We start from the raw sequence: 15,674 nt of genomic DNA on the forward strand, positions 1-15,674 counted from the left end.
GACCCAAATACCTAACCAGTCGTGATGGTGCCTATCGTGGAACTAGGCAAGCCGACATTCTCAATATGCTTTCAATATATAACAGAAGTGAGCTAAAGCAATTAAACTAACTGAAGGATTACATTATAACGGGGTAAAAACCCAAAACACAAGTGCGGAATGGTAGCCCGACATCGGGGTATCACTATGTCATGAGCATCTAACAACCAATCTAGAAACAGTGTCTACTACAGTTTGTGCCAAATGCCAATACAAGAGAGAACAAATAATAAGAAAGGAGAAACAAGGATTGCGGACGCTGGCAACTACCTCGTAATTCTCCGATAATTAGCTCGCGCACAAACTCAGCGACCGCCAGAAATGTAAACACCTGAATCTGCACATGAAGTGCTGGGTGTAGCATGAGTACAACCAACTCAGCAAGTTACAAAATTAAATAAGGAACTGAGAATCAGTGACGAGCTATAAAAATACATTTCATTTCAAAAGTTTTTACTAAAGAGTGAACATGCTTTCAAATCCGGTGGTATAAGTCAAATCAGTTCGAGCTCATGTAAAACAGATATGAATCTTCCAAAAATTTCACAACAACAACAGATAACAACTAAGTGCAATAATAAATAAAAGCAAGTACAGCCTCTCAAGGCAGCAGTCACCCAACCCATCTCAATTGCTCATACTATCGGCTCTCAGCCCTCAATACACACTATCAATAGGTACCTGCACTCACTGGGGCTGTACAGACTCTGGAGGGGATCCTTCAGCCCAAGCGCTATATTGTTGCGGCGTGCAACCCGATTCAATATTGTTGCGGCATGCAACCCGATCCAATATTTTTGCGACGTGCAACCCGATCCAGTAATATATATATAGCCTGAAGGCTTGTTGAGGCGTGCAACCCAATTCAATATTGTTATGGCGTGCAACCCGATCCAATAATATATATATATAGCCCGAAGGCTTGTTGCGGCGTGCAATCTGATCCAATATTGTTGTGGCGTGCAACCCAATCCATTAATATATATATAGCCCAAAGGCTTGTTGCAGCGTGCAACTTCGATCCATATACCTCACAGCTCGCAGCTCGGCACTCAGGCCCTATCTCAGTCACTAAACTCTCCAGCCCCTCGGGCTCACATAATATCATAATAATCAGCCCAAACAGAGAATACAACAAGTATCAACAAGAAATGAGAGGGGACAAGGATATAACACACAAGTAAGACTGTGACTGAGTACAAGACAACAATTAGCAGATAATTCAACAGGTATACGACCGCTGCGGGTCCCAACAGTAATATTATATGGCCTAAGAATGGTTTGTGACATGAAAGGCAGTCAATTGCTCAAAGACAAGGAAAAACAAGTATTAACAATGGCTATTCGACTTTACAGTCTCACGAGACGGACCAAGTCATAATCCCTCACGGTGCACGCTCACATGCCCATCACCTAGCATGTGCGTCACCTCCAAATATTCATATCATACCAATTCTCAGGATTTTATACCCTCAAAACCATATTTAAGACTATTACTTACTTCAACCGCGCATAAACCCTACTCCGAAATGCCTTTGTCTCTCAAATCGGCCTCCAAATGCCCCGAATCTAGCCACAAACAGTATGAGATAATCAATCTTGGCTAAAAGGATCAATTCCACAAGAAAACTACTAAAATATAGTCCAAAATGCGAAATCGACTCAACCCGGCCCCCGGGCCCGTGTATCGAAACCCGACAAAAGTCACAAAACCCGAAAGCACATTCACTCACGAGTCTAACCATACCAAATTTATCAGGATCCGATCTCAACTGCCCCACCAAAACCCTAAAGTTTACTGTCCAATTCCCAAGCCCTAATCTCTTAAATCTCACCTCAACACTCACCAACTAGGTTTAAAAATAAGTGTGAAAACACCATTATTGAAGATAAATAGGCATAAGGAACTTACCTCAGTGATTACTCCGAAATTTCTCTCAAAATCCCCAAAAATCCGAGCTCAAAAATGATGAAAATGGTGAAAAATCTCGAAGTCTTCTATTTATAGGTTCTGCCCAGACTTCTCGCACCTGTGGCTCCACTTCCGCATCTGCAGAAAAATCACTAAAAAAACTGCCTCCGCTCATGCGATCAAGTGATCGCATTTGCGCTCTTCGCGGGTGCGGGAACAACATTGCACCTGCGGTCCAAACTTGCACCTGCGCCCCTAAATCCGCTTCTGCGACCATCGCAAGTGCGGGAATGCCATCACACGTGTGTCCTATGCCCAAATCCTCTTTAGCCGCATATGCGGCTCCTCCATCGCTTCTGCGGGCTCGCACCTGCGGTTCCCACTCCGCAGGTGCAGTTACACCAGTAGCAGCAGCTTCAGCTGCAATTCCTCAACTCCCATCAAGCCGTTAACCACCCAAAATCACCCTGAGGCCTCCGGGACCTCAACCAATTATACAAACAAGTCCTATAACCCGATAAGAACTTAGTCGAACCTTCGAATCCCTCAAAACAACATCAAAACACCAAATTACACCCGGATTCAAGCCTAAAGAATTTCTAAACTTCCGAATTCCACAATGACGCCGAAACCTACCAAACCACGTCCGATTAACCTAAATTTTACACACAAGTCAAAAATGACACCACGAACCTACTCGAACCTCCGAAAATCCAATCCGACCCCGATATCAAAATTTCCACTGCCGGCCAAAATCGCTAAAATTCCAACTTTCGCCAATTTAAGCCTAATTCTACTACGGACCTCCAAATCACATTCCACACGCGCTCCTTAGTCCAAAATCACCTAACTGAACTAATAAAACAATAAAAATTCAAATCCGAAGTCGTTTTCCCACAAGTCGACATCAGATTGACTTTGCCAACTTTAGCTTCAAATTAAGAGACTAAGTGTCTCAACTCAATCCAAAACCACTACGAGCCCTAACCAATCAACCCGGTAAGACATAATACAGCTGTAAAACACAAAAGAAGCAAAAATGGGGGAAACAGGGTTATAACTCTATAAACGACCGACCGGGTCGTTACAAAATCATAAGTGCATACAATTTTAGTAAGACATAAATTAAAAGGTGAGAATATTAAAGCAAAACCATTAACATCAACTAGAATATCCCAAAACACGGTGTCACAAGTGCATGAACGTCTACTAAGGAGTGCAATGATAATACAACATATGTTTGGGATGTAAAATAGATAGGATAAAGAAAATAAATATGATGGAGACTCTGTGGGCTGCGGTGCGTAGCATAGAAAGCAACTCACCATAAAGTCCCCTCATCAGTTGCGCAAACGTGCCAAGATGACCACCAAATGAACCTGCCAGATCCTGCACATTTAGTGCAGAAGTGTAGAATGAGTACGTAAATCAACGCGTACCCGGTAATTGTTGATGACCAATTTTCATCACCCCTTTTTAAAATAATTTATTTATACTTAATAATTTGTAATAAATATTTTGAAAATATTTCATAATCAATATTACTTATTTTACAAAATAATTAAGTATTAATGGTGTCGAAATTAATAATTCAGTATTATGTAATTACAAATATATCATACTTACAATTTTGAGATTATTAGAATAGCCTTTATATAAATTACATAGGTTTTATAATTAATTTAATAAATTATTCCTTAATTTTAATTCAATTAGCTTACTATTTTAATAGTTCGAAATTAATGTCATAATTTAGAAAGTAAAGTATTTTTATTAATTATGGTAATTAGTAGTGTATTAGGTAATTATAATTTTTACGATAATTTATTGAAAATAATTAAGTTTATTTAAATTAATTTCAAAAGGATTAAAGACTCAAAGGCTACAATTGCAATTCTTTAATTAATTACAAAATGGTTATTAGTTACACTATTTTTAGCCCAAATACCAAGCCCAATCCGGATCTGACCAGTCCAAGCACCCCATCTCATTCCAAGCTGGCGGTCCCCGCTACTCTCTCTTAGCCAATCAAATCACACCACGTCACTCGTCTCTATCACTCACACAACAAATACAACAGATCTAAACCATCCATCCTGTAAATAAATGGCTCTCATTTTATCTATATTTTCCCTTTAATTTTTAATACCCCATCAGACTCATCTCAACCGTAAAAACCGAGGGATCTAACGGTCTATATATTTTATCATTTTAATTCAATAAGGTCCAAATTTTCAGGGCCGTTGATCTAAATCAACGGCCCAGATCCCTTCCCTTGACTTTAACCCTTAGAGAGGACCCAAACTACCAAAATCCTAAATCATTTCCATGCTATCCCAACCAGACCCTTTCCCTTTCCTTTCTAAATTCTCTCAAGCTCCATGACCTAATCAGTCACAGACCATGCACAAATTTGCGCAAGGTCACAAATCCTGACCCTAAATTATTCTCTTTGCCTTCCCCACCCGCGATTCTCGCCAGTACCTCCCCATTTCGTCGTACAAATTTGAAATCTCGAGTCTTCTAACTTAGGCGCAAATATGAAACTCAAGTCTTCAAACCCTTTCATGCTCCAACGAAATCAACGACATGCATTAGCATCTTATGATGTTTATTTAAAGCCAGAGGTCAAATGCAATGACCTCTAGATTTTCGGTCTTTGTCCGATGGTCTATTTGCCTATAATGCCTGTCTCCCACTCAAGTAAAACTTTCACTGATCTTTCCCTTCTGTTCATTTGTAATTTTACTTGATTGTGCTTACATCACCACCCCATCATCATTTCCCACTACCATTTAAATCCGTTGAGCCCTAACTTTCAATGGCCACTATAAATTGGGGCTTTTAATGCCCTCACCTAGCAAAAGCGAACATACACAGAAAATCACTGAAAAATAATCAATTTTAAGTTTCAAAAATCAAACTAGGTTTTTTGTCTATCTAGGTCTTTGATTCTTTCTGATTCTGAGCACTACATTGGTCGGAGTCTTTAGTCTAGGATTCCTAACGACTAAACAAAGGCCTTTGTTTGGTTTGCTACTTAAAAGAAAGTCAGTAAGCTTCGACCCTTCTTCTCTTCCAACCATTTAGCCAAGTCATGCTTATTCTGTTGTTTTCTATTAATTGACTCCGTTTATGACATGTTATAGTTAATTGTCTCTATGTATTTGTCATTAATTTATGATTGATTATCAAACATTAGAGTTATATGCTTTTTTAACAATCTGAAAACAAGATCATGTACTAACTGATTACTATTGTAACCTTAATGGCTATGTCTTTGTGTTGGTAATCTATGTGTTGTTGAGTTTTTTTCGTAACCAACCAAGCACTTTTAATGACTCTATATACTTGTCTGGGCTTTAGACCTCCCTGATGTTCTGTTAGGATCTTTATGACTATTATACTAATTTGCCTTGGTGCTATTTGCATTTGAAGTGATTCACCTGATAAACTAAACTTAAATGGATATGAATTTGTTTAGTAATGAAGACAAGACTGTCACCTTAGTTTGGGTACATCAACTTATGACATTTAAATCAATTTCTTCTTTCTAATGTGCCTCTGTGATTCTATTAACTCTTGGAAGACCATTGATTTTCTGCTAAACCTCATGACTGTGTGATCACACTATATAAACATGTCTTAAACTAACTGGATTCCTGTACTTATCTTTGTGTGTATTCTGATAGTTGCCATACACTTAGCTTATGCTATGAAGCTTGGTTAAGATATGTTTATGTTGTTTTGATGTTTCATATATTGAGTTAGAGTGCTGAAATTAAGCTTCATCATAACTGAGTTCCCATACTTGACCTGCATAATAGATCCTTAATATAAAGTTTTCATTACATTTTCTGAAACTCATATAGTGACACTGTTAGTTTGATTTATGATTTTAATACCCTATCATGTTTGTGATGGTGTAACCATGTTAAAAGGTCTCATGTATGTGCTTTTTTGGAGACCTTGCACTTGTTCTTGAACAACTATGCTTGTCTTTCATGATCATGTACATACCTTCACTATCCCTAAACTTCACCAAGCTCACCTAAATGAACTAGGCTTGATTTGTGAATCTAAGATGAAACTTCTGTTGTTACATGTTCTGTTTAAGTATAGTAGTATGCTTTATTTCCCAATGAGATTGGTCTGAGTATGAAGTTAGGAGCTTTTAGAAGGAAGTAATCCTGTCATTTGCTTAGAATGAAATTGAACTGTTAATTTGCATCTCTGTTAACACCCTTCAGAGGTTTCAATTAAAGTTGTTAACATGTACATACACTAGAAGTTAAGATATAGTCTATGGGTGAATCCTTGACTAATTTAAACAAAGGTTGTTAAGAGGATGTGTCCATGATTAGGGATTTCTATAAGTTTGAACTATGTACCTTCTCTACTCTTAAGATATATGATTCAGAGGTTTGGGTTTCTAAAATGATCTGCTAGTGCTCTTTTCCCTCTGTGTGCCTGAAACTAATTTCTTTGAGCATACCTAAACATGTTGAAAATATTCACAGTGAATCATATACATATATTTGGATTGTGGCTACAAAAATGTGATTGACTGTCTTATAATCCTGATGATATCCTGTATGGTTGCTGCGAGAAATGTATATATCCCTGTAGATTGTTATCATTGTTGTATTGGTGTTTACATTGAGTGCCTCATTAGTACCTAAACCTACAGAGAAGAGTAAGTGTTAGTAGTTAGGGGTTTTTGGTAGTAAAATTTAGTTCTTGGTTGAGTTACTCTCCCTGACACAAGCACTGCTCGGGGTCCTTGAGACCCTTGTGAACTTTGAAGTGCCAGGGTCCCAAAGAGTACCTTGGCCGGGAATGGGGTTCTACACTAAGCCTCTAATATATTTACATTTGTTAATCTCTTTAGGTTTAGAGTTCAATGGAACAAAGGCTTTCACTGTAAATTGCTTTACCATATGTGACTTCATATTAATTTCACGTTCTTGATTACTATTGATTTTTATAATTTATCTTGGGCTTATACTAGTGTTATTTATGCATATTTATGTAATTGGGCCGCATATCTAATGACTTTCTCTTTATTTTGTACATGTATTTAAATTGGACTTGCCGAGTTCTCAAAGAACTCAGGTCCAATTCCTTTTCCTGAACCTTTTGGAGTCTGAAGCTGCCACTGTCCGTCTTCACTACCTACTGGGCTTATCTTCCTTCAAGCCCAACTCAGAGTCCACCTCTTTCCCTTTATCGCTTTAAGTCTTTTGATTATTCTCATATGTATATAAAACTTGCGATATTTGATTGAATACTTTGCTTTATATCTTTGGAATTATGTTAACAACCTAGGCAAGCGTTAAAGACATCGGAAAAGATAAAAGAAGCATTAAGAATTAATAGTAAACAATTCTAATCTTATGAACACTTATATTATTCATCTCTCAACCTTTTTACTAACAATTTTCATGAGGTTTTGAGACTAAGACAGATTTGCAAAGATATCATCTCCCTTTTAAAAACAAACAGAATGAAGAGCGAACAAGAAACAATTTTAAAGGTTTGCTATTTCTGCAAAACGAACACGGCTGCAATTAATAGCTTTAAATGGTTTAAATTCAAAGTATAAGTTTGAGAATCGATCCTCAATGTATACCCAAAACCTATTTCTGCAAACAAATCTTCATTTTACTAAAGTTATAGAAGTAGCCATATCCTTTTTCAAAAGACAATGTATTTTCAAACATAGCGATCTTTTTATAAATTTGCAAATACAAAACACCATAGATATACCTCCCAAAATTCTTTTAACTATGTAGGCTCTTCTCAAAGGTTTTTTCATAAGTTAAACTTATGCTCTCTTTTAAACTGCATATACGATTGTTTCTTCAAATGATACGGCTTTAAACAAGACATAGGTAAGCTATACATTTTAACCTTTATTTTTTTGGAAAATATACCACTAGGAAAGATGCCTAGTGGTTTATATATAAAATCCAAAAACAAAAGTTCAATGGTTACATATTGTCTCAATCCAAAGCTAAAAGGTGAGCAGCTACTACTAGATAGAAACATTATGCTAACTACTACGAAGTATATATGAAATAGCCTCCAATATATGATGTTGTATGTATTCACAAGCTAAGGGCAAAACCTTAATGTTGCACCTATAAAGCTCTCACCAGGCGCCAAGTTTTGCATTCCATAGGACAAGGAAAATGTGAATCTCTAGTCTACAACATCAACTTCTGAAGCTGTCCAATTTAAGCTTTAATTAAGCAAAATATAGATATTTAATTCCTTAAACTTAGTCTAATTCCTATGGAGCTACCTCAGGTAGATTTTAAGGTGTACCTAACACCTTCCCCTTAGAAGAAGAAGAAACCTTACCCAAAATCTCGCTTTGTTAGCAGACTAATCGAGAAATGATCTTAGTAATTAAACAAGTACCCTAGTATATCTTTAATTATTAGGTGGCGACTCTCTTTTATCATCAACAGGGAAGCCATTAGGTGAATCTTATTTTGACTCGTGCAAAATAGGGTGCAACAACATGGCGTCTCTACTGGGGACTTCACACTTAGGTTCTGACCTTAGCAGACTTAGACTAGATTTGGAATTTTGGATTGTTTGTACACTACTTTAACTGTGTTTAACTTGCCATTGTATGCTTACCTGCCTTACTTGCTCATTATGTACTTATCTGCTTATTTTAAATATTATTACTAACATCCCACTATCTGTTACCGCTTTATATATATATATATATATATTGTAGTCACACTCTTTCCTATCGAGTCTTGGCTGTACACTACGAGTTGTCTTTTATAACCCTCCGAACCTTCTTTTAAAATTCTTTAGTTTCAAAGAATGTCTTTGTAAGGTTAACTGACTTAACTTCTCGCAGTATTCAGTCCAACTCAAAATTAGGAAACACTCTACTATACCAAACATAGGTCATATTGTATAAACATTAGGTGGGTCGGTCCTTGGCATCAACACGCAGTTAGGAAATCCACCCTAATGTCAAATGGGTCATGCACCCAACGACATGACATTTGTGAAAAGACGAAATAATCATGACGAGACACTTAAGATCCGAAGCAAACACTTATCAAACCCCATTTCTTTACCCTCTTGAGAAGCGGAAATCAACCAAAACATCCCCGAGATCAATATGGTGATGGGAGCACCGCACAAGCTAAAGTAATGGTGGAAGAACATCCACCGAGAGCATGGAGATGAAATCAAGGTGCGTTTAGAGCATTGACTGCCTTACTAAACATCTTGGCTGACAAGGTGCTTACCCGCTTGCTGATAGAGTTCTGGGATCCAGCCAAAGTAGTTTTCAAGTTTGCAGATTGTGAGTTAGTGCCAACATTGGAAGAAGTTACCAGTTTCACAGAGCTGCCATTTGTTGGGAGGAAGCCGACATTATCGGACACCATGCTCGGCTACAGGTTTCTCAATGCTTTGGGTCTGGCAAATAGTTAGGGTTTGAGGAATATCAAAGATGGCTAGGTAAGCCTGGAATTTGGACATCGTGAAAGCTGTGAATGGTACTTGGGCGAATTTCAGTGTGATCAGGCAGCTTGGGAAAGTCTCTGACCCATAACCTTCTCTTTGGCGCTGCTAGGACTGTTGGTTTTTCCGCAAAGAAAAGGATGGATCAATTTCAACTTGCTGCATGTGGTTTTGGAAACATTCCAGGACAACCTCAAAGCTACTTTGGTACCTATGGTGTTAGCAGAAATTCTCAGGGCATCGTCGGCATGTTCCTGGGGGTATGATTTCTTCAAGGGCTGTAACCTGTTGCTTCAAATATCAACCATAGAGCACTTCTTTCAGCGAGAGGCCACTACTTTGTGGGCGTTAGCAACATGATTCAGAGTCATAGTAAGAGAATGAGGCATTGGGCCTCCCCACACGGAAAAAAAGAATGGAAAGATATGGTAACCAATTTAAGCGGAGAGTGGATCAATTGGAAGCTGTCATGGCTGAACGGAAGGGCAATACTAAGGACGCCCCAAAAGTATTTCATCGAGCTGATATGACTCGAGAGCATCTAGCCATATTCACCCCTATGAGTTCTCAGGCATATTGGGTTGATTCAGGATGTACCTCTTTAGACAAGGACGACACTGTATGAAGATGAGTACAACAGGCAGATCCCTTTACTAAAGATAAAGATGCTTCAGGAGGAGTGGAATGATCTAGTCATGATGCCAATGGGTCAGAATTCGTGGTGCACTCCAGAATATTATGTTTGAATCAATGAAGAAGATGAGCTAGCCCAACCAAGCAGGGAAGGAATACCCTGGCTCGAGGATGCAGTGGTGGCTTTGCAAATCTATCACGAGATTTTGTCACACTACCTCAGGACTACCTTCATACATCGCCAAGTGGTCCGTAGGTCAATCGATCACATGTTGCCACCTCCCGATGATGATGACTGAGTAGTTGAATGTATACAAATTGAGTTTGAGACATAACCAGAGGAAGAGCCTGAGTTCAATAATGATGAAGAAGAATTTGAAGAAGACCCAGAAGAAGAACTAGAAGAAGAAGAAGAAGAAGAAGAGTTGGGGAATGATTATGGGGATTGCTATTAGAAGCTAGTTGATTTCACTCTTTTTCCCACATTGTATCTTTTATCTCGAACCTTTCCATTTTCCTAAGGGCAAGCTTGTTTAAGCCCATGTAATTTTATGAATGTTGAAAACAATGATGTAACCTTTGCTCCCGCCTATTACAATCCAAACGTTATCAATGAAAATAGAATTTTGCTTCGGATCTGAATATGTCAAGTCTAATTATTTCTCAAAATTTGTGACATGCATACCTCCAGCAAAGAGAGGTCCTTTGAACATTAGGAAACATGCTTGCTTGAATATGTGAACTAAGTGCTATGTGTGCCTATATTTGTGCAAACACTGAAACTGACTTCTGTTCTTTTTTAGTTTTTTTTTAATTACTTTATTATTATTCCCCAAAAGATATTTGGTTTATGTTGACCCAAAACTGGCGGAACCACCGTACAACTTGATATCGAAAGGGAAGATGTCTATAATATATAACCCGAACGAACACGCTCTAGTAATAGCTAATAGCCCGAGATAATCGGGACAGAAGGATGATATGCGGAATGATAAGCATGTGGCTAGGATGGCCCAAAAGATGGAATCATTGAGGCAGGAAGTACAACACATTCGAAAATTAGCACATTTAGTCGTGACGACCCTCCCACAACCACGCCATTTTCCTTCTCCAGATTCAATTCCCGACCACTTTCCTTCAACTACTCTCCAAGCAAACAATACCCCTACTTCATTCTCTACCACCCAGATTATACCCCCAGTAACCCCTGCAAACCCACCAAACCCTCTTATACACAGCCCTTACGTACCAAATTACGTTCAAACACCTCAAAATCTACCAGTTGCTACCAACACAGTTTATGCCCCACCAATTACGAGCATAGAGAAAACAAATGAAAAACCTTTAGGTCGCTCTAGGGAGTGAAAGTCTAGATTATAAGGATCTGTGTATACACCCTGATGTGTATACACCCTGATGGGACGGGTGATCCCCATGCACAATTGAGAGCCTACTACAGTAAGTTAGTTTGAGTGGGAAACAATTAGAAATTGAGGAAGAAGCTATTCTTAAGGAGTTAGACAGGGGAGGCACTTACTTCGTACACTCGCTATGATCCCCAGAACTGGAGGGAGTGGCAGGATATGGTAGAAGATTTCATGAATCACTTCCGGTTACTCCTGAGAGGTTCACTCTTGTAAACTTGCAAAAGAAGCCGTTAGAATCATTTCAAGAGTATGCACGTCGATGGAGGTCAGAGGCCGCCAGAGCAAAACTCCCGTTAGACAATAGTGAATTGACTAAGTACTTCATTAGGGCTCAAGAATGAATCTATTTTGAGAAAATAATGGGCATGATGGGGCAAAAGTTCCCTGAACTTGTTAAAATGGGAGACCTTTTAGAGGAGGTATAAAGTCCGGCGTGGTGCAATCTACGGCCGCATGGCAAGCAGCTAGCAAAGAAATCCAATCCGGTCAATAGGAAGCAGAAAGAAGGAAAATGAAGAGGAATCAACAATCATTCCCTATCACAAGTTCAATCAACACCATGGAAACAACTTTTACTCTCCAAATACCCATTCCCTACACCGCCTACTTATGCTCCAGTATATAACACACAACCATACTATAATGCCCAACCTCAATATAACCCCCCTCGCACCCATACAAATCCAAACCCACCACGGCCATATGCTACATTTCAAACCACCACTCATCAGAACTGACCTAACTATACACCCTGACCTCGCCCAAATTTTGAAGAAAGAGGTCCCAGAAACTACACCCCGATTGCTGAGCCTTTGGCTCAATTGTTTGAAAGACTGAGGAGAGCAGGGTTGATACGTCCGATAAAAGGAAGGATCCCTGAGTATCTTTCAAAATACTTTGATACAACCAAATGGTGCGTCTACCACTCAAATGTAACGGGGCATGATATCAAGGATTGCTTAAACTGAAAAATAAAATTGTGTCACTGATCAAAAGTGGAGCATTCAGTGCACCCCAGCTCCGCCCAATGTGAACTGTAACCTGCTGCCAAACCACTGGAATCAATGAGCTAATATGATCACACTGGATGAAGAATATGACCTGAAATGAACCATTATTATAGTAGGAAATGCTGAGGCTGCAAGTGTCCCACCTCGATGGACGCCAATGATCACCGTACAGTTAAAACCTACACTGATGGTCCAAACTTACCAGCAACAGTTCACTGTTGCTATCTGGGATGAAGTGGATCCGGAATACAAGATAGTCCCGTGGACATATTAGTAGAAAGGGAAGGTCAAGATGACAGATTCCGCAGTAGCTCATGAAATGACCAGGTCAGGGAGGTGTTATGCGCCTAAGGAACTAAATCGAGGGAATCCAGGGAGGGAACAAATTTAGAGATGGAATATAACAGATTCGGAGGCCGCAAAATTCTGGAAGAAAATGTCGACCAAAGAATACTAAGTGGAAAAACAATAAGAGAAAAACCCGACGCAAATATCAATCACGAATTTACTAATGATTTCTAACAGCCACAAAGACGCCTTGATGAAAGTTTTAAGCGGAGTAAGTGTGCTGAGCAACACTACTAGCGAGTCACTGGCAACAATTGACATATTCGCATGGTCATATGACGACATTCCTGGGTTAAGCACCGACATCGTTTCGTATCAATTGCCTACCGATCCTGCTAGACCGCCAGTCAAACAACAACCTAGAAAGTTCAAACCAGATTTGAGTTTGAGAATCAAAGAAGAAGTAACCAAGAAGATAGAGGCAAACATGGTGAGAGTCACCAATTATCCCAAATGGTTGGCAAATATCGTATCGGTACCAAAGAATGATGGGAAAATTAGAATATGTGTGGATTATCGAGATCTTAACAAGGCTATTCCAAATGACGGTTTTTCTTTACCAAATATTCATATTCTCATAGAAAATTATGCAAAGCACGAGCTGCAGTCATTCATGGATTGTTTCACCGGGTACCATCAAATCCTGATAAATGAAAAAGAAGTATAAAAGTTAGCGTTTACTAAGCCTTTGGGAGTTTACTGCTATAGAGTCATGTTGTTCAGCCTCAAGAACACCGGCGCTACTTACATGAGGGCCATGACAACCCTCTTTCCTGACATGATCCACAAAGAAATCAAGGCATATGTGGATGGTGTCATTATCAAATCTCGGAAGAGTGCAGAACATTTGGATGACTTGAAGAAGTTTTTTTAATGCTTGCGGAGGTATAATTTAAAGTTGATTCCTGCGAAATGCACATTAAAAGTCCCTACTGGAAAATTGCTAGATTTCATCGTAAGCAGGAAAGGGTTAAAATTAGATCATTTGAAGATCAAAGCCATTCAAGAATTGCCACCGCCTAAAAGCAAGAAGGATTTGATGAGTTTCCTTGGTAGTATAAATTACATCAGTCGATTCATAGCCCAATCCACAGTAATTTGTGAGCCTATCTTCAAGCTGCTAAAATGGATGCTGCTACAAAATAGATAGAATAGTGTCATAAAGCTTTCAACAAAATCAAGGACTACTTGTTAAATCCACTAGTGTTGGTTCCTTCCGAACCTGGGAATCCATTGTTGTTATACTTGTAAGTTTTGGACAATGCATTTAGATGCGTGTTGGGACAACACGAGGAGACCGGGAGAAAAGAGCAAGCTATCTACTACTTGAGCAAGAAGTTTACACCATGTGAATTAAAATACTCTATGATAGAGCGCACTTGATGTGCCTTGACTAGGATTACCCAGAAGCTGAGGCATTACATGTCAGCATACACCACAAATCTAATATCCTAGCTTGAGCCGCTCAAGTATATCATTTAGAAGCCGATGCCTACAGGAAAATTGGCCAAATGACAGATTCTTCTCAGCGAATTTGACATTGTGTACATAACACAGAAGGCCATCAAAGGACAAGCCTTAGCTGACCACCTTGCAGAGAATCCATTGGACAAGGATTATGAGACACTCACTACATACTTCCTAGATGAAGAAGTATTGTTTACTGGAGAATACATCACAGAGTCATACCCAGGATAGAGAATGTTCTTCGACGGAGCAGCAAATTTCAAAGGAGTAGGAATTGGGACAGTCCTAATTTCAGAATCAGGACAACACTACCCAGCATCAACAAAGATAAGGTTCCCCTACACCAATAATATAACCTAGTATGAAGCATGCATCTTCAGGATTAGGATGGCGGTTGACATGAACATCAAGGAGATTCTAGTTATAGGATATTCTGATCTATTGATTCATCAAGTTCAAGGAGATTGGACTACCAGAATGTCATGATCCATACATAAATGCAATGTGTAAAGGAGCTATGCAAGAAGTTCACAAAGATCGAGTTTAAGCACATTTTCAAGATTCGGAACGAGTTTGCCGACGCTTTCGCAACCATGATCCAACATACAGATAAGAACTACATCGACCCCATCGAGATAGAGATCATGGATCAACATGCATACTGTTATCATGTAGACAAAGAGCCAGATGGTAAGCCATTGTACCACGATATCAAAAGGTTTCTTGAAACGAGAAAGTATCCAGAGAACGCCACCAAGGTTCAGAAGCGAGCACTCAAAAGGCTAACAAATTACCTTTTCCTTAACAGGGAAGTCCTGTATATGACCCTAGATTTGGGTCTGTTAAGATGTGTAGATGCCGTTGAAGCAACTAGACTGCTAGAAGAAATACATGCAGGGACATTCAGATCCCACATGAACGGCTTCACCTTAGCCAAGAAGATTTTAAGAGCTGGATATTTTTTCATGACAATGGAAAGCGATAGGATCCGCTATGTGCAGAAGTGTCACCAGTGCCATATCCAAAGGGATCTCATCTGGGTTCCACCCAATGAGCTAAACGTAATGGGTTTGGCTTAGCTGTTTAACGCTTGGGTCATGGACATAATCGGACATAAAGAGCCCATTGATTCAAATTAACAACGTTTTTTTTTGGTAGCAATTGATTACTTCACAAAATGGGTCGAAGCTTCTACATACAAGGCCGTCACAAAGAAAGTGGAGGCGGATTTTGTCCGTAACAACATAGTTTGCTGGTTTGGGATACCCGAGGCAATCATCACTAACAATGCAACAAGTCTCAACAGTGATCTCGTGACGGAAAGTTGCTAGAAGTTCA

General features: G+C 39.2%; 1 protein-coding gene across 1 annotated transcript; it reads left to right on the top strand.

Annotated features, from left to right (window-relative positions):
- The first annotated feature begins 14,833 nt into the window (after nucleotides 1-14,833).
- Nucleotides 14,834-15,415, top strand: LOC104104466 (uncharacterized). Its single transcript, XM_009612555.1, has one exon. The coding sequence runs from the start codon at nucleotides 14,834-14,836 to the stop codon at nucleotides 15,413-15,415; it is 582 nt and encodes a 193-aa protein (XP_009610850.1).
- Nucleotides 15,416-15,674: the final 259 nt, after the last annotated feature.

This window comes from Nicotiana tomentosiformis, chromosome 11 (assembly GCF_000390325.3).
Source record: "Nicotiana tomentosiformis chromosome 11, ASM39032v3, whole genome shotgun sequence".
Taxonomy (NCBI): domain Eukaryota; kingdom Viridiplantae; phylum Streptophyta; class Magnoliopsida; order Solanales; family Solanaceae; genus Nicotiana; species Nicotiana tomentosiformis.